This window comes from Thalassophryne amazonica, chromosome 10 (assembly GCF_902500255.1).
Source record: "Thalassophryne amazonica chromosome 10, fThaAma1.1, whole genome shotgun sequence".
NCBI lineage: Eukaryota > Metazoa > Chordata > Actinopteri > Batrachoidiformes > Batrachoididae > Thalassophryne > Thalassophryne amazonica.
In genome coordinates, this window is record NC_047112.1 from 79592876 (window position 1) to 79619196 (window position 26321).

The 26321-nt window shown below is 40.0% G+C and overlaps 1 protein-coding gene across 3 annotated transcripts in view; it reads right to left on the reverse strand.

Annotated features, from left to right (window-relative positions):
* Positions 1–26321, reverse strand: part of nlgn1 (neuroligin 1) — a 991517-nt gene that overhangs the window by 523924 nt on the left and 441272 nt on the right. For 2 of the 3 annotated variants that reach the window (XM_034180342.1, XM_034180343.1), the window contains one exon: positions 6164–6223. The exons of the other annotated variant lie outside the window; for it this stretch is intronic. In XM_034180342.1, coding sequence (XP_034036233.1) covers positions 6164–6223 — 60 coding nt within the window. The remainder of the gene's footprint in view (positions 1–6163; positions 6224–26321) is intronic. 3 annotated transcript variants of the gene reach the window in all.

Below are 26321 nucleotides of genomic sequence, written 5' to 3' on the forward strand. Positions count from 1 at the left end.
TTTGATAATGATTCCCTTACCGGTCCTTCAGTTTACATTACGCTGGAGTGGCCGTTGTGTTTGAGGCTGTTTATTTGGAAAATGATCATTACTTTTGGGTCTGCAATCAACTGCTTCTGCAGCGGATCTGATTGAAGCTTGAAGCAACAAAGCAGTGCTCTGACCCACTGCTTCACTGGTTCTCTGCTTTGCTGCTTTTCAGAAGTGGTAGGTCCGCAATTTCTTCATTAACCCCTCTCAAAGCCATTTAAAGATGTCAATCACGAGTCACCTTTGTGCGGATTAACATCACTAACTGGGACTTTTGTCTTGTTGCGGACAAGAAATGAGAATCATCCTCTCTTCCATTTGCACAACTCTAAATGCTGTGTGGCTCTCTGCCGAGTAAAGTTAGAAAGATAGTGTCTGGTCAGAATGAATAACTTCAAAGCGTGTCACTGTTTTAAATCAAATGACACCTCTTTCTAACAATAAAATGAGACATCCTCTGTTCTTTATGAATTGATCTTGACTTGCAGCCCAGCCGGCTGCAAGACAACAGCTCAGAAGCTATGAACTTAAATTTGTCTCATTAATGGAAATACTTTTGACAAAAACTACAGATTTTGTTTATTTCTATTCATGTCCAGAGATCAAGGATCCAGTTACCAATTTCATATTGCTTTACTTTAAGACTCAATAAAATGTTGTTGACATAGAAAACCTGTAAAGCCTACTTTTAGTACACAGAAAATTCACAGGAGGTATCGATAAGGAATCGGAACGAAGAGCAGAATCGATAATGGCCTTGATATTGGTAAAATCTTATCAATACACATCCCTATTCTGCAGATAACACTATGGCAGGTTGAATTTTGATGCTTTGAAATTTAATTACTTTGAAAATTAATTACTCCATTATAAGCTTCTCTGTTCATGTGTGATGGTGGATTACAAAATTGTGATGGTGCCCTTCAACATATTGAATCATTGTACAGCGCCTGAACTGACTCAGCCATATGTGCCAGCTTGTGCCCTGTATAGATAGATAGATAGATAGATAGATAGATAGATAGATAGATACTTTCAAAATCATGACCCATACAAAGATACAAGATATAAACAGTTCACAACAATAAATAAATACATAAATAAAGAATAAAAATAAATAAAAAAAAACATACAAATACTAAAACCTCCTAATGTGCCTGATTGTTAGCGGTGTTTATTATGATATTTGTTAAGGGCTATGATTGATATAGGAACAAAAGAGTTCCTATATCTATTCAGTCTGCAATGGGGGACTCTGAAATGCCGGCCCGATGGTAGCAACTCGTATTGCGTGTGCAGAACATGGGAGGAGTCAGAAAGAATTCTGTCTGCTTGCTTCATCACGCATTGATCAAAAATTGACTGAGGATTGTTATACTGTTTCAAACCAATGATTTTCATTGCTGTGAGAACAAGGTAGTTTAATTTTGATCTTAGGGACACAGGAAGGTTCCCAAACCAAGTGGTTATGCCATATCTTAGAATGCTTTCAAGAACTGCCTGATAAAACAGTGACATAATTTTTTGGTCGACTCCATGAAAACGCAAACGCCGTAGAAAATAGAGTCGTTAATTCAAGCGGGAACATAACCAGTCAACATGAGTGTTCCATGTAAGGGAACTGTCTATACAGACACCAAGATATTTGTACGATTGCACCTGTGTGATTGGTTGCTGGTGTATAATTACAGGGTTGTGATTGCCAACTAACTTTGGATCAAAAATTACTTCCTCTGTCTTTTTAACATTTAAAGTAAGGTAACTGGAATCACACCACTCAACAAACTGCCTCACCTCTGAATGATAGATATTCAAATCATCATTCTGTTGAAGTAAGCACAGAAGTGCTGAGTCGTCTGAATATTTAAAAATATAGTTCCCAGGGTGCTTGGCTGAACACTCATTAGTATATAAAGTAAAAAGAACAGGTGAGCTCACACATCCCTGTGGTGCTCCAGTACTGATGTCTTTGATTTGGGACAGGCTAGAATTTATCTTAACCTGCTGTGTTCTGTTTGTCAAAAAAGAGTGAAACCACTGTATAAGTGACGGGTTGACATCCAACGCTTTAAGTTTCTGAATTAGTAAGTATGGCTGAAGCATATTAAAGGCGGAGCTGAAGTCAATAAAAAGTAATCGGGCATGTCATCAAGATGTTTTAAAACAAGATGCATGATGGTGGAAATCGCATCATCTGTGCATCGCCCTCACCTGTAAGCAAACTGAAATGGATCTAATTTGCCATCTACATCTATTTTCAGCCTGCTCACAATGTATTTCTCGAAACATTTCATCACAACTGATGTCAATGCTATAGGCCTAAAATCATTGTCTTCACTGGGGTTTGCCTTCTTGGGCACCGGGATGATCATAGAACATTTCCACAGGGCAGGGACTGTATGGGTGTCTATAGACTGTTGAAAAACAGGACACCAAGCTGCAGTTAGTTAGCTAGTTACAGGGCTGACCTGCTGTTTGTTCCCAAGGTTAGGAGGAAAACAGCAATTTGGATCCATCAATGCTGTAGAACACTCGACTGGCTGGAAATAAGCAGTCAAGACTGACTGAGATTTATAAAAACAGGCTTAAAATGTTTCTGTTCTTGGCCTCTATAATCATAGATGGTTGTTTTTTTTATTCTAATGTGTTAATTTGTTTTTCTGTCCACTTTCTAAACCTGTTTGTTCCAAGTTAAGGACCACAGGGGGGCTGCAGTCTATGCCAGGAAGGGTACAACCTGGACATACTGCCAGTGTATTGCAGGGCCAACACATATAGCCAGACAAACACATTCATCTGTACAGTCAAGTTCAAGTCACTAATTCAGCTAACCTGCATGTCTTTGATGATTGCTATTATTACTATTATTATTTTTTATTATTATTACTATTAGGCACAAGCACAAAGATGTGTTCTTGACAAATTTTGTGGAAAAAAGTTTTATCTCCTTTCCTTTGTTTCTCCTCTAAAAGGCTTTTTCATCATTATGTCCTCTGTAGCAGGCAAAAAATTTAATTGAGACACTATTTTCCTCATTTCTCAAGAGGACGCATTGATTTAGTTGTGTGAATATGTCCATTAAAAAAAGCAACACTCCCGCTGAGTGTGTTGTTATTTGAGTGTTTGTCGCTTGCATTTCTGTCACAGTCATGCATGCATGTTCACCACATAAGATTTTTGAATGCTTGTGTTTTGAAGATAGCAGACAGTATCTACTTTCCAGAAAATCCTCCCCCCCAAAAAAAAAAAAAAATTCATAAGCTAAAAATTCCTCTCACGAAGAATGTGATTGTATGTTTTTTTCCCCATGTAGACCTACTAAAGTGCTCCACCTGCCATTGCTTCTGCTGCAGAGAATGGTGAAGAGTGTCAGACATTGTTTTATTGTTGAAACGAAAGCTAAATGGACATTTAGTGTCATAAAATTAAGTAATAGCACCTTCAATGTGAAAATCACAGATTTTATTCAGTATCTACTATTACTACTATTACTATTTTTTTTTGTTTTTTCTGAGAATGTTTGAAAATGATCAAAACAAAATCCATCAGCTATTTTAGGCACCATTGCACAAGACTGGTCTAATTCTGTATTTAATTGAAGGCAAAACTCTTACATTATGTTGCTTGTTAAAACTATTTGAACAACTGTAAGCATCATGGTGTTTGCTAATAAAACAGCTTATTGTCTTTTAACGCGGTGCGGCGGCACAGGAAAAACACCTCCGTGTTGATAACCATTTGTAAAATCCAGGCGGCTTTTGATGGCTTTCAGTGGAGTGAGTATATGAGAAATTGTTTAACAGCTGGACATGTTCCAACTTGTCCTTAAGGCTTTCAACAGAGGTGTTTTTCCTGTGGCGGAGCGTCGCGGCGGCTGCGTCCCGACGCGCGGACCCGTCCGCACGTCTTTCATTAAAAAAATCTCCTTTAACAGTGGAATATCCGGATAAAATGCTGAAACCGACTTCTTCTGAAACTTCTCTGTTCTCTCACGACGTCCTGGATCAATAGAACCTGAAATGTGGAGGTTTTCAGCTTGAACAGGCTGACGACGGCGGCTGAGAGCGCTGAGCGACATCTCGCACCGTGGGAAGTCCTTAAAGCGACAGAATCACCTCAAAATCTCTCATCAGCCGTTAAAATTTTCACTGAAAACCAGCTTAATTTTTCAAACCGTGTCCACTTCGATGTGTCTCACAGGTTTAGAAAAAATTTTGATCAAACAAAGCGCCAGTCTCTCAGCAACTTCTCAGACAAAGGAATTCCGACGAGGGGCTGGACGACTCCTCCCACAAGGAGTGCTCACAGGCGAATGACGTCACCGACAGGCGTGGAAAAACTCACGCATGCGCACGAGGGTTCAAGCATGTCTGACGTAAAGACATATGAATGAAATCCATATAGTTTTTGAAAAAAATAAAAAGGACCGTTACTTTATTGACAGCCCTCGTAGGTCCCAGTTGATCCCGAGCTTATCTTTGGATTCCGCAGCAGCAAGTGGATGACAGTTGGGTGGACTGAGACAATGCAGATTAAGTTTCTTGTCTGCTGACATAGACAGGTAGCATGAGTAGGATTCAAACCCAGGTCTACATGCTGGCAGCAAGGCTCCTCATCCACTGAGCTACCTGTTATATGTAATATTGCATATAACATTATATATATAATGTATAATTTTGCGATCTTTGAGTCTGGTCTGCTTGAGGTTTCTTCCTCAATGTCATCAGAGGGAGTTTTTTCCTTACCACTGTTACCTGTGTGCTTGCTCTGGGGGTTGGTAATGTTAGATGTTACTTGTGTGTGAAGTGCCTTGATGCAGCTCTTTTGTTTTTTTATTTGGCACTATAATAAATGAAATAAATTGAAATTGAATTGATATTGCTGCTGCTAATAATAACAGTAATAATTTTAAAATCATTCTTTACATACATTTCTTTATACAAATAAGAAAATGAAATTAAATAAGAGGAAATGGCACTTCAAGAAAACAGTTGAATGGAAGCAAGATTGGTATTAGCTGACACTTATGAACCATGATATTGCTTCACCCTTGCCTTCAGTCTGCTGCTTTTTTAAACTGAAGATGTGAAAATATTTCTGTCTGGGAACAGTCGAGTTTTTAACATAACTTTGTTGAATTTCAAATAAAGCTCTCGGATATAAGCTTACTTATATAACTTATGATCACAGAAGTGATTACCCACCCAAAAGGGCTGTTTCCATTAACAAAAAACAAACAAAAAAACAAAACAAAACAAACAACAACAAAAAAAATAGAAACTAAAGTTATACATTTGTTTTTGAAAGTATTTGCTCCAAATACTGCAGTGGAATAGAGAGATTAGATGATCAAATAAAATAATCGCAGCAGTTGTACTTGAAATTGTATGTCTGCTAACCAAACTACATTGTATAGAACTGCAAAGCTGTGTTAATTTAGCAGCTTGGGATCCAGTTTCTGAATTCAACAGCCCCTGCGGGTGGCTGACTGAAAAGTTTGTTTTACATACTGTGTAGTAAATTAGCACTGACTTTGCCCTGTGGGAGAGAAAAGAATGCCAGGAGACATAACAAGCCTCCCGTCACCACAGCAACCATGGCTGAGTGAAATGATTAAGCTCCTGTTCGTATCGGATTCTCAGGTTACTTCAACCGCATCATCATATCCAAGTCATTGGTTTGAAGTCCAATATGTAACAGGTTTGTGTTGATGTAAGCCAGTTAACCAAGACCCAACATGAAAAAGAAATGAAAATCATGCAAAAAAAATGTGTTAGCTGCTATCTAAAGGGTTAATAGTTAACTTGATCTGCTAGTGATGCAACATAGAAAAAAAAAAAATAAAGGTAAAGAAAAGAGCAAATCCAAGCAGAGAATTTATGTCATAATTGATCAAAGAATGGTGGTAGACATGTAAACATACTCTTTTAGACATCAAGCTGAAGGGACAAAACACATCCAGCCCAAAAAGAGAGTTTACGAGTAAAGAGCAAAAACAAAATGTCCATCACTTTCAAAAAAGGACAAGAAATGTTAAGAAAACCAAAGAAGAAAAAAATTGGAGGAGAAAGGGTAAGTTTTGTTACCCTTGTCATGCAAATTGGGTTGGCAATCGAGGGGATGGAAAAAATACCTTCGTCGTCCGTGTGGTCATTATCACCTAAATCATCAGTGTGTTTCTTTGTAAGGGGACCTATAGGGACCAAGAAGGAGAAGATGGAGGAAAACAAGGTGATCAAGAACACATACAGCCTTCAAAAGATGTTCTCAAAAGATAAGAAAATCCATCAGTATTATTATTTTTTTTCTGTAGCCCCTTTTTAAGAAAAATCACACTGACTTAAAATGATTACAGTAGGATTTTACTGTTGTTTAAGAAAATAAAAGAGCAAGAAAAGACGGACTTTTTAAAAAAAGAGGTAAAAAAGTTAGATGTTTGTTGAAAATGAAGAATTTAACTGAGGATCAACCTCTTAGGATCAAAAGATATAAACCTCTCTGGAACACAATGAGCACAGTACCATCAATTATACATATCTGAGATAAGTTATTTAAGCATGATAACTGTAGCAAAGACAGAGAAAAAGCAGAAAATTTCAAAGAAAAGTGGCATTTGATAAAACAGCAGGGCACTTAACAGAAGCCTGTGACAAACTCCCCCTGTTGCATTTTACATAGGGGCGCTGACTGTGTGTGGGCTGCGAAGCATAACATTTGAGTGGGAAGCCTTCGCCGGAGAATTTTAATGGCAGAGAGGGAAAAGATTACAATGGGCAAATTGATTTGCATTACATCACTTATTTCGTTTTCTAAAGTCTATTTTTCTTCTTATGAATTACAAAGTCACACATTAAGAATTCAAGGATAACGCCTCATCCAGATTCTCATAGGCTGACTTTTGTGTTTAATGTGATAAATTGTATAAACGGACAACTTAAATGTAGTAGATTCATCACCTGAGACAGGGGAAGTGGTCACTGGCTTCTTGGTTCAAACCAGCAGCATGTCACTTTGCTGTTAAGTACATCTTTATCAAACACACACGTGGACTCAGACACAGAGAATGTTACACACAACTACCATCACGTGCAGAGGAGAGCACAGACTGAACACTCCAAAATCAATTTGGAATCATGCAGCATTGAGTTCACGTATGCATGCCAGCAGGGTGCAGGACAGACAGTTAGGCTCACACAGTCGCCAGTGTTTAAGAACACACACACACACACACACACACACACACACACACACACACACACACACACACACACACACACACACACACACACACACACACACACACACACACACACTTTAAACGAACATCAACAACACTTGAGGAAACAAGGCTTCTAATGCCAATCCAGTGATCAACAATTCCCCTTTGGATGTTCCTTCATCTTCACTTGGGTTCACCACAGCAGATCCAAGGTGTATCTGCATGTTGATTTGGCACAGGTTTTACACTGGCTGCCCTTCCTGATGCAACTCCACTGAAACAAAGTGCACTAATTACTTGGCCACCACCCCTGCCGTTGATCAAAAATTCCACTTCTTTCTAATTACTGTCGTTACCTACTCCTGCAAATCAATAAGAATTCCTTTAAACGTGCATGAAAGAAGAGATGATGAACATGAAGAGCCCTGTGTTTCCAATCTTCCAAAGCAGTGAGCAGCGCACCACAAGTGTCAAACATGGTTTTTAGCAATAATCAGAAATACCCATTGGTTAGAATGCATAATGTAAATGATTGAATGAAAACAAATGCAGTGACTATATTATATAAAACCAATAATCAATGTTTATGATGCCTTGTTGAATGGTATGCTCCAGGAGGTTATGTTTGTCTGTTTGTGAACAGCCTGGAGTACACCATTTTTCATATATTGTTAAGAAAGTTTTACCGAAGATTCATATCCTGATTCGTACGAATTTTCAATGTCATAGGTCAAAAGTCAAAATCAGGAAAAATCTTGGAAAATTGGAAAAATCCCTATCTTTAACAATGAACGAATTTTCAAAAATTCCTAACTGTCAAAAAAACAAACATATTTAACAGTGTTATGAAAGATGGTATCATTTATTGTCTGACAAAGTTTGATCTGTATCTGATCCAGATTACAGATTTTGTGGTTATTTACTGTAAATGTAACATTGAAAACCCCATTTAATGTACATTTAACATTATATCTTCACCAAACATGTCCCAATCACCCTCATATTTGAAAGTGAGGTGCAGACTGGCACTCACTGCCACCTGACAAAGTTTGAACCAGATCTGATCAAGAGTGTGTATTTTGTGGACATTTGAATTTAAGCCTATTTGATGTACATTTTGCATTATATCGCAATCAAAAGTGTCTCAATTAATCTCATTTGTGAAAACTACGTGTAAACTGGCACTCTGATTGAATAGACTAAGTTTCAGCCATACCTCAATATAGTGGATTTAGAGGATATTTGATTCTTTTTAACATTGAAAAGCCCTTTTGGTGTATATTTTGTATTATATTTTAGCTTATGCCACAGGACGTTGACCTTGATAATGGTTTCCAAGGTAAAAAATTGTGGAATTGTAAACTAGTGTTGGTAGGGGTTTGTGCTCTACAACCACGGTGCTCTAGTTTTTTTGAGTTATTGTCTCCACAAACTCACTGTCTTTGACTCACTCACTCAGCTATATTTTTTGTAGTACAACCCCAATACTGTTAGTAATGCAGGGAATAACAAACTATGGCTGTGCATGCCCCAAATACACCTGCTCTGTGCACTGTAGACTGTGCGTCATACACCATCAACATGGAGCCTAAAATATTCTTATAATAATTCTAGCCAGCAACTCATACTGTCTGTGAATGAGTCACAATCCTTGATCTTTATTTTAAAGCTTTACCATATCTCTCCTCTTCAGACTCCCAGCATACCATTCTGTCCTGTATCCAGGCTCCTTTTTCCCCTGAATCTGACAAGCAGCTTGATACATGGAGAGCTGACTTGTGCTGCCTATGTGCTGAATAAGCACCAAGACATGAAAACTGCTTCATCTGAAATTTAACATGTTGAAGAAACACAGCGTCTGCTGTCTGAGGATATGTTACCTGTTTAGAGGCGTACTGTTCTGAGAAAGATCACTGTCAAAGCACAACTTGAGGCTTTGGGGAAAATTACACGCGCCTTTAGCGTACTGCACATGCGGAACAACAACAGGGTCTGTAAAGATGCTTCCTCTTTTTTTTTTTTTTTTTTTTTTTTTTTTTTTCTGAGCTGACATTAACCTGCTCAACTCTCTGATCTGCCAGATTTTACAAATTCCAGCCAAGACATCTCCTTTAACACAAAGAACAGAATTCAAACTTTACAGTGACACCAGCTGCCGGATGTATATGCACGCAGAGACTTATTTTCATGAAAATGAAAATGTGCAGTGAGAATGTATGTATCAGACACACTTTAAATATGCAGGGTTTTGCAGTATGATATGAAAGTGAAATGAAAAAATTAAAAGGATGATCAAAAGTGCGCAGTCTAAAACTGCACAGCATAAATGTATTTGGGGTATATGCCAAATGCTACATTGTAATAAATTACAAAGTGGCACATCAATTGCAAAAATAGCGTGCAGTGTGAAAAACAAATATATTGTTGTAATTATTTAAGTAGTCATGGGTGCACTGTAAAATCTGAACTAAATAAAAAAAATAAATAAATAGTGCTAAAATGCCCTCGGCCATAGGAGCATTGTGTTTTTTATCATTTGCGGTTGTTTAATTAATTATTAAGACCCTATTGTGTTACGTACAATTTGTACATGTTCAATAAAGCCCCTCTATCAGTCAATCTAAAACAATAATTATGTTTTAACGGTGTCTGCAGGAGGCCATGCATGTGCGTATATTAGTACAGCAGATAACTGTAAGAATTGTTCAAATCCAGTTACAAGCACCAAAATTTGACTGTGTATACCTTTTGGTACATATTGTAGAAAAAATAATGTTAGCCATTTGAATTTTCAATAGGGGGCCAAGTAGGGGTCAATTGAAGAACTGCATAGGGGTCAAAAAAATGTTCCAAACATATTGAAAGCTATACCACATTATGTGTCTGATCACAAATATTTCAAAAAGGTATAGTTTGGACTATCTATAACTGAATGTTCTGGAGTTATGGGGTAAAAACAGCAAGAATGGTGGCAAAGATCAGTTTCAGTTTGTACAGAGGTCAAAGGTTAAAGTTGCTCCAGTTTTGGTAAAATGTGGTGCAAATTATTGGTTGAACTAATAGCATTAACAAATAGAATAGTTCTGACTGTGTTGAATGTTTGGTCTCCAAAGTAAAGGTCAAACAATGTCGACATCCACTGAATTCTATGACATGTCACATATGTTACCTCGTAACATGATAACTAAGAATGACACATGGTGCAAACTATTCCTTTTAAAATCCTACTAACTCACAGGGTTGGGGAGGATTACTTTGAAGGAATACATGTGGATTACATGTATGTATGTACATACATTTGGATTACTTGTAATCTGATTACTTACTTTTGGATTACATTTCAAAGTAATCCTACCCAACCTTGCTCAACCAATAATTTGCATCATGTTTTACCATAATTGGAGCAACTTTAACTTTTGACCCCAGTACAAACTGAAAGTGACCTTTGTCGCCATGCTTGCTGTTTTTACCCCATAACTCCAGAACATTCAGTCACAGATAGTTCAAACTACGAGGGCTGTCAATAAAGTATAGGTCCTTTTTATTTTTTTCAAAAACTATATGGATTTCATTCATATGTTTTTACGTCAGACATGCTTGAACCCTCGTGCGCATGCGTGAGTTTTTCCACGCCTGTCGGTGACGTCATTCGCCTGTGAGCACTCCTTGTGGGAGGAGTCGTCCAGCCCCTCGTCGGAATTACTTTGTCTGAGATGTTGCTGAGAGACTGGCGCTTTGTTTGATCAAAATTTTTTCTAAACCTGTGAGGCACATCGAAGTGGACACGGTTCGAAAAATTAAGCTGGTTTTCGGTGAAAATTTTAACGGCTGATGAGAGATTTTGAGGTGATACTGTCGCTTTAAGGACTTCCCACGGAGCGAGACGTCGCGCAGCGCTCTCAGGCGCCGTCGTCAGCCTGTTTCAAGCTGAAAACCTCCACATTTCAGGCTCTATTGATTCAGGACGTCGTGAGAGAACAGAAAAGTTTCAGAAGAAGTCGGTTTCAGCATTTTATCTGGATATTCCACTGTTAAAGGAGATTTTTTTAATGAAAGACGTGCGGACGGATTGCAGCGTCGGCTCGCAGCCGCTGCGACGCTCCGCCACAGGAAAAACACCTCCGTTGGAAGCCTCAAGGACAAGTTGGAACATGTCCAGCTGTTAAACAATTTCTCATATACTCACTCCACTGAAAGCCATCAAAAGCCGCCTGGATTTTACAAATGGTTATCAACACGGAGGTGTTTTTTCTGTGCCGCCGCACCGCGCCGGCTGCGTGTTTCGATTTCACTCAGTTTTTAGACTCTATAACCTTCTCCATCTCCCAGTCCATGCAAGCACTGAATAGAGCAGGAACAAAAACACATCCCTGGCAATCACCAGAGTTTACTCCCAACAACCTTTCTTCTAACATTATGCATGGACCACACAGACAAGCAGGAAAATAAAAAGTTGAAGAAGTAAGGTGAAAATATGTCAGAACAGAGCAATGAAAGAAAAAGTGATTGATGTGTCTGTTCTGAGTAGTGCACATGTGGTGCTATTAGAGCGGCATGCTGCTTGACTGAGGGTTAGTGGGGATCAGAGCAGACAAGACAGCCGGACGACAGCTCATATCACACACACATGTTCACAGTCAGAGAGAGCGAGAGAGAGACACGTCACGCAACAGTCAGGTGTCAATTCTAAACCACCCAGTGACAGGACGCCCCAGCACTGACCTGCACTCCTGTATCTGTAATCCTGTATGTGAGTGTGGAGCCGGTGCACACACACCGAGGTAGCAGCTGGATTCTGGCTTGATCGGTAATTAGGAAGTTGAAACTTTCCATTTCTTTCTGTGTGACTCACTGCTGGTTTCTTATCAGTGTCATTATTAAATTCTCTCACATTCTACTTTCATTCTGTGCCTTAGATCTGGCTAAAATTTTCTTTTTCTCTTATTACTGCCACAAAGGACATCCTTTTCACTCACTCAGGTTTGTTTTGCTTTTTTTTGGTGGGGGGGTTTGACTGAACTGGTAGGATTTCTCAAACAATATTAACTAGTCTTCACATAAATTGATGAATACATATGGATTTTGAATAGATCACTTAATTTGCAGGATGTGAAAAAATAGGAAGATCAAATACATTTTTTGAGCATTTATGAACTGCTTTGCACGGAAGGTCTTGGGTGTGGCCTTTGAAAAATAAAATACATTAAAAGTGTACTAAATGCCATTTTAAGCATCAGTATGTCAGCTAATGAATACTTTCTGGATAAAAATTTTGTCGCGTAATGTGTTCTGTGAAGAGAGAAGTTTCTGTCCGTGTGTGTAAAGTCTGACATTGCTAGGCAACAGCAGGCTGGAGGGGGGTAGACAGATGAGAAGGGGGAGCTGAATTCCTTCACCAAGGCTGTAGATCCCTCTGGGGGAAGAGCAGGGTATTTGGCCTTCAGGAGTCGATAAGGCTGCCGGGTTGATGTTAGGTGGAGAGACACAGAATTCCATTTACGTGAGTCCAAATTTATGAAGAATATTCTCTGGTCCTGAGCAGCACATTCCTTTGCAATGCTGCAATATGCTCCAAGATGCTATCCATTTTGCGTTTGAGTTCAAGAGTTCACGCAGTCTGAGATGACACAGCATTGCCCAACTCATTAATCAGGATGGACAGATGAGGGGACAAGATTCTGGAAGAAGCCGTCTTGCTAATATTCCTGTGGGTCAGGGCAGCGTACAAACCAATCAGTGCCAAACCTCCCACCATTAAAGTGAATAGAACTAAATCCTCAACATCAAGCATGTCACACTCCATTCTCTCAGGCATCGAGAGCATCGTCCACTGGGTAGGTTCCATCAGGGCACACAGGGTCCCCCAGTCCTGATTTCCTTGTCAAACAAAAATGGTGTCAATAGCATTGAGAGACCAGCTGATCAATTCCATGGTTAATCCAAATCTTAATTTGAAGAATTCACAGTCTGGTGAAGCTGGGACTTTGAAGGTTGGAGCAGAGCTAGAGAACAGAATGGAGGGGAGGAGAGGGGAGGAATGCGACCGTCCTTGCTGGAGTCCCAAGCTGAAAAGCTGGGGACTCAGGCAATGACTCCCAAGCTTTTTGTTCCTTACATATGTAGCCAAGAAAGCTGTGCATCTCTGCATCAAGAATCGTGGACTGTAGTGACTCTCCAGAAATTCCTCCAAAAAACAGATTCAAAGACCAAGACCAACATGGTCTGACCAGAGTCAACAACAGTCTGGCTTTTCTCCAATAGAGAGCCATTAGACCTGTTAAAAGGGGAAATACTGAGGTATGGAAAACAAGAAAATACTTGTATACCCCTAAAGACTTAAAAGAATGGTGTTCCTTCTGCTCTGTGCATAGCCCAACAACCGGCCTGGCTATGAATTGGGCTGGATACTGGCCTCTGTTTAGGAGTGATATTTCCCACTCGTAAATGACGAATAGGAGAGCAGCGCTCGCACCACATCAATGTGAGGATGACGTATGGGCTGACGTCAACGTCTCAGTTGCCAACCAATCACAGGCTAGGAGAGAGAAGCCAGTATGTGGCCCAATTCAGGGCCGGATGTCAGGCTAGTCTGTGCAGAGGAGGAGGGAGGGAGGAAAAAGGGTCAGGGAGGAGTGGCTAAGGAGGCAAGCAATATTTAGGCCACATTGATTTTGTGACCAACACTGCCAGTTATTACTAATATATTGCATTCTCAGTCAAAATCAGTTGAGTCATTTACATTGTTATTATGTTGAATAACATCTGGCTGGCTGATTGGACAAACAAAAGCATAGAAGGATGGAAATAAAAGTGGAACCAATATCACTACCCCTCATTTTTCTCTGTGTGAGTTATATCCATGAAAAAAATAAAATAAAATAAAATAAAAAAAATAAAGTTACAGTAAACCATACACAATGTAATGCAAAAAAAAAAAAAACCTGTATGTGTCCCACATATTCGGGACCTGGGAGGTTGGCATCATACTACAGAAAAAAAAAAATGTGGCTCTTGTGACCAGCAAATAAATAAATAATAAAAAAGCAAAAATGATTTTATTGTTGTTATTCCAACCAAAACCACAGCATGCATTTCTGAATGCTAAATGCAAAATACGTGTTATGCATCTGCATTGAAATGCAGAAGAATATGCACAAAAATGCATGCCTAACTTTTCGGAAATTATACGAAACACTTCATACATAGAATAGAAAGTGTATTTCATGTTTCAAAAAAATGCCATCATCCTATCTGGTTGTTAAGTGTGATGTACCGCATCATGTGATTTTCAACATCCAGGTCCAAACAAAAAAGCTGCACTGTCATTAATGGTAAGAACTGCACTGAGATGGTCTGATCAGGCTGTACTTAAACTGTTGCACACGGATAACAGCATTAACATCGCAACATAAAACTCTTTGTATGTTGTGCCTAAAACTCTCCTGGATATATTAACTGGATTTTTAGATGTTACTGCATTTGTTTTATGTAAAAATGCCAGACACTCAGGTCGTTTCTCCGTTATTTTCAATGGGAGTTGCTGTGAGCTGCGATCGCTTCCATGTCAAAGTGAAGTTTGCACTTTAATGTCCTGTTTATTGTAATAAATCATTTTTATTAACAAACAGACATGTATATTTTACCTGTGCATAATAAAATATATACAGTAAAAGAAAAGTTTTATTAAGTGTTCTTACCTTAGAAACAGACGAATGTGGTTAACGGAGGTGGAGACAGACAAGGGTGGGATGGAGGTTTGTGCACACTGTAAACACAAACTAAACTTAAACTGTAGATCCTTAAAAGGATCATACAGACATGACTTTATTTGTAAACTTGCAGGTCTTTGGACCCGGAAACAGATTTATCACGTGATGCATTACGTCAGAGCTTAACAACTGGATTAGATCACCTAAACAGCTCAGATCCTGTCACAGGGTTAAGGGCCCCTTCACACATAACATGAATGTGGCCAAATCAGGCTTAATTAAGCCGAATCAGGCTGAATGAGCCACACCCGAAAAAGTTGAACCTCATTCAGAAGGGACAGACATTCGGCCAGCCGTGTACGAGATCCATACAATTGCCGTGTGCATACCCTGACTGTGTGTGAAGGCCCCATGAATGATTTGCTCACATTCGGTATGGAGTAGCTCCAGAATCCAGGTAGTCTGCACAGTATCAAATAATACAAATAAAACCAAGTAAATTAAGAAAAAATAAACAGCATGAAACCCTACAATGTTGGCAGAATGCAGCAGAAAAATGCAGAATGCACCTCCAATGCTGTACGTGCCACCCGAAGTCTGGATAGAAGGCCTTGATGCAACATTGTTGTGATTTTGCACTATATATATATAAATGAAAATAAATTGAAATTAAATAGAAGGTAAGCGGCATGTCAGGAGGAGCGCTGTGATCATCTCCCGCTGACTCACTCCCTCTGTCCCTTTTTCTTTATTTATTTTATTTGTACCTTACTTATTAATTTCATTTCCATATTTTATTATTTTTTAATGTTGTTTATTTGCACACTGCAAATACATAACACAAATGTGATTTAATTATCACACATCTGTGTGATAACACAGATGTGCACGCTGCGCTGGACAGCGATTGCACTGCACTCCGGCCACCATTTGAGCTTTTGTCACCTCGGACCTTTGTGCGTGTGTGTGTGTGTGTGTGTTGGGGGGGAGGGGGGCAAGACACACTCACATGCTATTTGTTGTTGCTCAGGGGGACATGACACACTGACCACCCTTTGAGCTTTTGCAACGTCAACCACACCTCGACATTGGTGTCCTGGGCACTACATTTGTGCTGGCTGCACGAATGGGCTGCATTTTCTAAGTGCCCTGCAACTGCTGTTGAAAGTTCGTAGGTGGCACCTCGATTCTGGCCGAGCATGGGTTGAATGGCCATTCGGGTGCCATTTGCCCTCATTTGGTGGCTGGTGTGAAGGCTAGCTCGTTCACAACATTCGGCCAGGGTTTGATGTGGCTGATCATTTAGTGCAGCCCTTCAACTGCGGTCAGACTAGTCCAAGTGCATACGATAAGCCGTACAAATGTTGTGACCATGATCAGATGTAATGCTGCGTTTACACATAACGATGACAAGTCTCGAATGCCACGAAGTACACATTCTTGGCCGCTGATCACAAATGTGATGATTCAGGGCAGAGGCATCAGTTCTCCTCAGGAACTGCTGCAACCTGTTACCATGTGTTACGATTAATGGCACGTGTTGCTGGGGAATTATCAGGAACCATTACACATGGTCAGGAATAATGTTCCACGTTGTTGCACGCTGTTGGGCGCTGTCGTATCTTTAAGTTCTGTCACATTGTGAATGAGGCAAATTGTCTCCACACACACACACACACACACACACACCCATATTCATCCAACCATCAGCTGCTGAACAGTTCAGATCGCTCCAGTTTTTCCTCAACAGCCACAGCAGAAGAACTTTGTAATTGCATGCTTCGTTGGGCTGTGTGCCACAGAGTGGCACAGAGAGGAGGAGGAGGAGACGAGAGCCAGATGTGTGGCTTCACGCGGCTCTCGTCTCGCTCGTTTTCCCAAACATCAGGCACATGCAGCAGGTGGAACACCTGCAGAAGCGCGCTGAGGAGCATTGGAACAAGACTTTTAGCTGACTTGGCGCCACTGTCCTCCTTCAGCATACTGCAGCAATGAAACTGAATGTGGTGCAGTAGGGTTTAATTGTGCACACGTCAGAGAAGAACGCTGTCACGCTCTATTAAGGATCATCACTAATCAAGACGGCTCAACACTGTCAGTTGTGACCTCCATGACATGAGGCGAAATGAGAGTGGTGCGTGACATTCGTGGAAGATTTTTTTTTTTTTACAGCCAAAAACATGCTCCATGAAAATCACGAATATCACACATCAACATGCACTATTAAGAAACCTATTCAGATGCGCTAAGTCAAGTTAAGAATGTCAGGAATGTGCCAAGAATGACGCAAATACAGTATGACATTTGTAACGCGTCTTGCCTATGTGTAAACGCACCTTAAGTACGACCCCATCTTGATGCTGTTCGATTGGGTTTACAGCACGAGCGAAACGTGAATGTGGAGTAAATGTGCTGTGGCTGAATGGTTGTGCTGACTGCTGTACGAGGGGTTTGAGCGTGGCTTCAATTTTTCACGAGTGTCGTTCTGATCCTCCTTCATGCACCATTCAGCCTCATTCGTGTTATGTGGGAAGGAGCCTTGACAGCCGTGAGGTACGAATCCATGTTGAGGCATAGACATGACGCTGTAAACTTTCTCCTTTAATCTACAACACGTTACAGCAACTGCTTGTTGCCATCAAAACACAGATCTCAAAGAAGTCCTTCTCTGTTTATACACAATACGGCTGTTACAAATAGAGCTGCAGTGGCCGCGTGATATTTTGCATATGGTGAATGTGACACGGACTGCAAAAGCCACTTTTTCTTCATGCTGCTGCTTGTGCTTCCACAGCAGAGCACTGAGTTGGAAAAATAATGATATTAAGGAAGAAGACTGCTCTCTTCTTTTCCGGGCAGCATCAGTGATGCATTTTAAAACTGATTTTGCAGTTGAATGACTGTTTATCGACATGGATTAATTGACCAACATGACAGCTGGAGGGAGGATTGGCCCCGCTTGTCACGTCTCTGAAAAACCAATAAATTTCATTATCATTTATTAGGACTGCACTATAATACTGCAGCCTGTATTACAATGTCTGGCAGCACTCAAGCAAGCTTAGCTGTAAATGACAAGATACTCATGATTCATTAAACTGCTGCTTGAAAAACCCTCATGCTGCATATGTGTACTGTACACAGTTGCCAGGGATTAAAACTTAATTCTCTGATTAATTATTAATCCTTTCTTTTCATTCATTGTTAGATTATTATACAAATCTGTTCATGTTTTTTCTTCTTTCTTTTTCTTCTCAGTATAACTTTGTTGGAGTTTACAGATTCTCTCCTTGATTTAATGCACCATATTTCTGGAAAGAAAAAAATTCTGGAAATCATGTGGCACCTGCTTAACTTTTTTCTTGATATTTTCCTGTCAGGTTTTCCACTTCTTTTATTACATATGACTTCTCGCTGAGATAAAATGTCACAAATCGCAGTGTGTTTCTGTTCTATTACTGTCAGGTCTGTAGTCACAGATGTGGAACCTATCTCAGGTTGGCAACACGCAAAGAGCCGACTCCAAATTATATTTATCTAAATAAATGGATAATAATTATCAGCTGGGTTGCCCATGATGCATTTTGTTTTGAGGCTATAGTCATACAAGTGTGACTTGCACTTCTAGTGTGGCAGTGCTTTAATGAGTGGCTGTTCATTTGGCAGGAAATCTGATTGTGTGGCAGGAAATCTCATGGCATTGCAGCCCAAAAGTACCATGTGGCGACCTCTGCTTTGCCAGAACTCAAAATTTTAGAGATTGATGGTGTGATGATATATATATATATATATATATATATATATATATATATATATATATATATATATATATATATATATATATATATATATAATATATATATATATTTTTTTTTCTTTGGGATAAGAAATGATGATTTATAATTTTTTTAATGGTGGACCAGGTTTTCTATTTTAATATTCACCAAGGTCATTACATTTTTATCTGTTTGTGTGTCTTTTTGTTTATTAGAAAGATTTTAGACTGGATAACTGCAACATTCTATTTTCTGATTTACTGCAGTTCAGTATTAGAGGTCTTCAAATGGTCCAAAATGCTGCTGCTAGAACTTTGACTAGAAGCAGAAAATTTGACCATATTACCTCAATTCTTGCCTTCCTTCATTGGCTTCCTTCTCTGCAAGGTCTGATTTTAAGGATTTCTTGCTATCTTACACTTTCACTGACTAGGGAATCCCTACCTGGTCAACCTAATTAAACCTTACGTACCAACCCATGTTCTGTGTTTTCAGGATGTAGGATTACTATGTGTTCCTCAAGTTAAAAAGAAGTCAGTAGGCCACCAAGCTTTCTGTTATTGGCAACGTGTTATGTGGAACAATCTGCTTGCTTGGAGTCATTCAAGTCTAGATTAAAGACTCACCTGTTTTCCCATTACTATGGCTAGCATACTTGCAAGCTGTTTTTCCTCTCGTTTAAAACGGTTTCAGCCTCATTATATCTAAATTATGGGTCTGTCAGTGAAGCAAGGGCTAGTTGTTGGAGACCATTAGTAACCTCTGTGCTTCTCTGGTGGTTTACTGCTGGAAGCAAGTGCCTTAGGTACTGTTAGCTCTGGCCAACTGATTCTGCTCTCTTTCCCTCTATCTGAGGTAATGTTGTTGAAACTGGACCTGGGGTTTTGTTGCTGCCTACTGGACCACTGGTTGACCTCTCACTGAAGGCTGGAGACCGCTGAGCAGCAATACTTCACATTCACTGAAAATTGGGACTTTTTAAAAACAGATCTGTTCTGGACTGTGTTTGCATGCTGTTTTTAATTTGAATTTGATTAGTTACACTTGGTTTCATGCTTCGGTTACTGTTAGAATGGCCTAAGGGGTGGGTCACCCCTCTGAGTCTGGTCTGCTTAAGGTTTCTACCTAAAAAAAAATGGCAGAGGGAGTTTTTCCTTACCATTGTCACCAATGTGCTTGCTCCGGGTGGGGGGTGGGGGGTAACTTTGTTGTGATTTGACCCTATACAGGTAAGTTGAATTGAATTGAAGATTGCACAATTTTGGGAGTTGATGGGCTCGAGCAGATGTCTAACTCATTCCAGAAAGGACTGAAAGGATGCAGGTTTTCTTTGCAACCACCCACTCCACCAGGTGATTTCACTGATTAACAGATTCCATCTGCTCAAGTGATGTGAATCAGTTAAAGCACCTGGTGGAGTGAGTGGTTGCAAAGAAAGCCTGCACCCTCTCAGGCATTTCTGGAACAAGTTGAAGACCTCTCGGCTTGAGGTTTGATTCCCTATCAGGAAAGTCACTCGGGCTCCTTGGGAAAGTCCCAAAGTTGTTCCCAGTGTGCAGTTGAGTCCCATCTATGGCAGCACACTGACATTTGTGTGTGAATGTGACGCATCACTGTAAAGTGCTTTGATCATCTGCACTGAATGTAAAGTGCTGTAGTAATGCAGTCCATTTGCCATTTATTTAAGGCAGAAGTCATTGCATTTTGTTGTGGATTCTTATCAAGTGGAGGATCATCTTAGCTGCACCCGACTATATGAAAGAACACATATGAGCCAATCTGGTCATCCATGAATATATGCATTTAAACAACAACAACAACAACAAAATTACTCACTCTCTTCTGCCAGTCTGCGGTCTGTCTTTTGCCATGCATCACTTTCCATTTCACTCTTCCAACCTCATGTGTCCCTCTCATTCCACCATCGCCATTGATTGGTTGACTGATAAAGAGGAGTTTCACACTCTCTAACACTCTGTAACAATCTATGACTCAAAAGGCCAGCCAGAAAGCAAGGATAAGACACACACACCCTGAGGCTCCTTCTCTCCTCTGGATGAGGTAATTATTGCTTGGAGAGTCCATGCATCGATCGCACATTCAGCACAGCTATCCATACTAACATATTGTCGTCTGTATGCATCACTCAAGATCTGTGTCGGCATAGAAACACACCGGCTTAATCAATCATCAAAGCACATTAAAAAGGGGATCTAACAGAGTGCACAGCTCAATGGGCCAAATAGGTAATCTACTACTGACCTTGGATAAAATCCCTAGAGGCTGTAAAGTATGAATACAAAAATCCATTTCCCAAGGTACAGTCTGACTGTAATGCAGTTAAGCAAATACTCTAATGATAGAAATGAAGAAGAGACTGGAAGAATCAAATCTATGCTTTATGGATATGCAGGAGATCAGGAGATCGAGAACTCCACAGTAGAGTTTTATGGAGTTGTATGGAAGGTAGTTAACAAATAAACAGCAGTGGTGCACAGCTGATGATCATCAGGACAGTGTGTCTGATAGCAGGATGAATCAAAACTATGAGCGTAATTGGAACAAAACAGCAGTATTAGCCTGGAATCTAAAATATTTGGAGAAACTGTCGTAATGGGGTAGAGCGGTCTCGTTTGAACCCCTGCGTGATATTGCAGGATTTGACCACTTCCGGGGACAGCCTGCCATTGCGCAACACAAACACAACATTACTTCACATGGAAAGACGGTGAACTGTTTCGTTTTTGGCTGCAATCACCGAAGCAACCATGAAAACTGCAGATTTCCGGTTCCCCACGTGGAGAAGGGAAGATGAGACAAATGGGAGAAGATGTGTCGGTAAGTTTTAGCTGACACACACTGACAGAGTAGCTGCGGTCTCTCGCCTGCACAACCGCCTTGACATGTTTGAGCTCCACTTTCCACTGCATTGTCACTTTTTCTTTGCATTTTCGCTTTGTTTGCTGTGTAATTTGCACTAAATCTCAAAGACAGTGCAATATTTCTGATGGGGACATACGAGGGCTGTCCCCAGATGTAGTATTATTGCATCATAGTTTAACTCTTTAGCACCCACACTCAAACAAGACTGTGCTGCCCAGTTGTCTTGAGCATTTTTGCTTACTGTGACATTTTACTACTTGGACCCAGTCACCATTTGCGCATCATGGGCAGATATATTAGTGGATATGTGGTGTAAATTTAGTGGACCAGTACTCAACTTGTGGAAAGCAACTCTTAGGACTGCATTTTGTTTATTTCGCTCTGCAGAGATGAGCGATGCAATTCTGTTGATGCAAGGTATAAAAACAAACAAAAATAAATGTATGCATACATACATAAATAAATAAATTAAGGTGGTCTTCATACTGTATTTAAAAAATAAAAAGAACAAAATGGCCTTCATGTCTTTTGTTGTTGTTGTTGTTTGTTTTTGAAGATATGGCATCTTGAAATCTGTCCTGGTAGAATTCTTCAGTTTTAACACAGGTCCATAGAAACTAATCAACACTGACTGTCTTTCCAAGCCCCTTCCACTCACCTTCCCCTCTGGCAGATTGCTGAGGTCCATCAGGACTAAAACCTCAAGACACATCCATCTGCCGCTAGACTAATAAATAATGCCAGACCCCCATTAACCATGCCCCCCCCCCCACACACACACACACACAGTTCCACAACGTACAGATTGGTTATCCCTGCACTGTAAAGGTACTGCACATCTGCACACCAATCACATGCTTTTGTACAGTCCCATTCCAGTATGTTATATTTATTTATTTTACAGTGTACATAGTTTTCCCTATTTGACTATTTTACTTCATACAGAAGGTTTTTTTTTCCCTTTTCTTTGTTCTTGTTTAGGCAGCAACACCACCAGATCAAAGTCCTGGTATGTGAGAATGTACTTGGCAATAAATTTGATTCCGATTCTGATTTTCTGAGGTTGACTGGGTGACCACCTCTAGGGTGACTCCTGATGTTGCCAAATGTGTTCTGACCAATGATATAAGAACTCGTGTCTTGTATCTAAATCCTAAAATCCTGCATAAATTAGAAATTCCTACAGATCTGGTCATAAAACAGAGACAAATTTTGACAATTTACATTCAATATGTAAACTGGACTGTATTTATATAGCACTTTTCCAACTGCATCAGGAGCTCAAAGTGCTTTACAGTTATGCATCATACACACACACACACACACACACACACACATATATATATATATATATATACATACATACGAGGGTAGGCTGAAAAGTTCTAAGGCTGACTATGATGCAGTTGGCGAATTGAACAAATTCAGGGTTATTTTTCTACATAGTCTCCCTGTAACTCCACACACTTCTTCCAGCGGTGCTTGAGTGCTTCGATTCCCTTGGCATAGAAGCTTTCATCTTGAGAGTCAAAATAGTCCTCAATGGCACCCATCACCTCATCATTGCTCCGATAGTGCTTCCCAGCCAACTTTTTTTTCAGGTTTGGGAACAGATGAAAGTCCGAGGGTGCCAAGTCAGGGGAGTATGGTGGGTGATCTACCAGTTCGAATCCACACTCGTGGATAGTGGCCATGGCCATTGTTGACTTGTGAGCTGGGGCATTGTCTTGATGGAACAGCACCCCTTTCGTCAGCTTTCCTGGTCGCTTCTTTTTGATAGCCTTGCGTAACTGTCTCAGTAGGTTAGAATAGTACTGTCCATTTATGGTTTGTCCCTTTTCAAGATAGCCCACGAACACTATGCCCTTGGCATCCCAGAAAACTGAAACCATGACCTTCTCCACAGATGAAATGACCTTGGCCTTCTTTGGAGGTGGTGACCTTGGGTGTTTCCACTGCATTGATTGTTTTTTTGTCTCTGGTTCAAAGTGGTGAACCCAACACTCATCCTGGGTAAGAAAACATTCCATGTAATTGGCTGGATCCTCTTCAAATTGCACCAAGTTTGCCTTCGACATGATTAGCCTGGTGCATTTCTGATCAGGTGTCAGAAGACATGGCACCCACCGAGCTGACACCTTTGACAGTCCAAGTTCTTCATGCAGAATGTGTTCAATTCTCTCACGGGATATTCCCACAGCATCTGCTAGCTGATTAATCGTGGATCGTCTGTTGTCCATCACCATTTCATGAACAAGGTCAATCCTTGGGTCGTCTTCAAGGCCCCTCTCTGCCCCTCTTAAATTCAGCTGTCCACTTCTGCACTGTAGATATGGAGGGAGCTTCATCCCCTAATGTAACAACCATATCCGCATGAATGTCCTTGGGCTTTAACCCCTTCTTATGTAGGTACTTAATCACACCGTGATGCCAGATTTTGTCCATTTTTGCCGTTTCCCTCTACCACGAACTTTCAAACTTGGCTATGAACCACAAACTACCTCACAACCTGGAAGAAAATAACACAGTTAGTCATCAGGAGAGTTGAACTTAATGCATGCCAAGTTTTATTGAAATGGCATTTCTCCTTCTTGGTGAGCCTTAGAACATTTCAGCCTACCCTCGTGTGTGTGTGTGTGTATATATATATATATATATACCATGTGGCAGATAGAGAGATGAGCAAGAGATTTGATTTTAAACAATCTTCTCCAAATATCTAAATCAAGCAAATGGAAATGATGGTCTAAAAACAGGGTACACCAAAGCTTTTTTTTTTTTTTCTGTGCGTGTGCTTGGCATAACAAAAAGTATGAGAACCTGATTCATTGTAACATTTTTCTGTCTTTTTTACTGAATAAATTTGCAAATATGTCTATGATCATCTTTCCATTTTCTCATTTTGGTGTATTGAGTGCTGTTACAGTTATGGTCACATGTTTACATACAACCATCATGGATATCATGACATCATGCCTTGTTAATTTTGGGTTTTGTGAAGACCTAAGACTGGAAGATTGGATTGTGAAGATCTAAGAAAGATAATTCTTGATTCACTCAAATTGGTAAGTTCTCTTGTAAACATTTACAAACAACTGCAGATTCCAAAATCATCAGTTCAAACAGCTGAACAAGTTAGTCACCACTTTGTCAAAGTCTGGAAGAAGACCCAAACTGTCACCCTCAGATGAGAGGAAATTGGTTCGGATGTTCAGGAACAACCCAGAACCACCACGGCTCAGCTCTACCATGAACTGGAAACTGTTGTAGCACCAGTGTTGCTGTCCGCCCCATGGACAGAGAGGGTGCTGTCCATGAAAGAAACCCCTGCTCCAAAATCAACACCTTAGAGCCAGAATGCAATTTGCAGCTGCCACATGGACAAGGTTTTATGATCAGGAGAGACAAAGATTGAGCAAAGTTGAAACATGGCCACAATTGGCTGTTCCAAGCTCACATCAAAACTGGTTGTGGATTGGAAAAAGCAGACTAGTATTAAGCTTCTGGAATGGCCTTCTCAAAGCCCCGACCTCAACCCAGTTGAAAATTTGTGGACAATAGTTAACAGCCAGGTTCATGCAGGGAAATCAAACAATTTAAATGAACTCTGTCAAGAAGAGTGGTCAAAATCGAGCCAGAATTGCACCAGAAGCTTGTTGATGACTACCAAAAGCATCTGTTCAAGGTGCAGCTTGCTAATGGATATTTAACCAAATATTCGTGGGGGTGTGTGTATATATTTGAGCCTGCATGTGTAATTTTGACCCTGTGTGGACGAGAGAAGATCCAAAATAAAGGGAAACTCGTACACCAAATTCTTTTTTTTTTTTTTTTTAAGTCATTAATGATGTATTGTTACCTCCGCCAAGGAGGTTATGTTTTCGGTCATGTCAGTTTGTTGGTTGGTTGGTTGGATGGATTGTTAGCAGGATTTCTCAAAAAATCCTCAACCGATTTCAATGAAATTTTTACCAGGGGTGTATCTTGGCCTAACTTAGAAGTCATTAAATTTTGGTAATGATCCGGAACATGATCCGGATCTAGTAATTTTTTTAAGGATTCTTTATCATTGCAGGATAGGGCCAATTTCAACATTTTTGCATTTAACTTCATGAAGACGGGTCACAAAGGCAATACAAAAATTAAGTTACGACACAATAATTTAGCATTTGTTTCTCCTCATTGAATAAACTTATTAGAAAAAAAAAAAAAAAATGTGTAGTTCATGCAGTTTCTCTTTATACTTGTAAATACATTTGCTGAAGATCTAAGGGTTTAACCCTCTGGGGCCGACGCTGTCATATATGACGGCTGAGACCAAGCTTTACTAAATTATAAATAACTTTTTATTAATGATATGAGATAGAAACATACTTTTTTGCTGAAAAGTTAACTCAGTGGACTTTCACGCCACCGTCCTCCATCTTTGTACTCCTCATAGAAGCTGTGTGATGATGTGAGCAATGTGAGTGTCCAATCGGAATTGGTTCACCATCACATTGTTTTCCAAAATCCAATCGTAGGACAGATTCACCTCACGTGACACACCAAAGATTGTTTGTAGGAGTGTTGTGTTACTAGTTTATTATAGTTTGCTGTGTGTTTTGAATAAATGTGTGTGGAAAATTATTTTCCGCTTTACTTTATGCTTTCCTTTCTTATTACCTCCGCCAAGGAGGTTATGTTTTCATTTGTTGGTTGGTT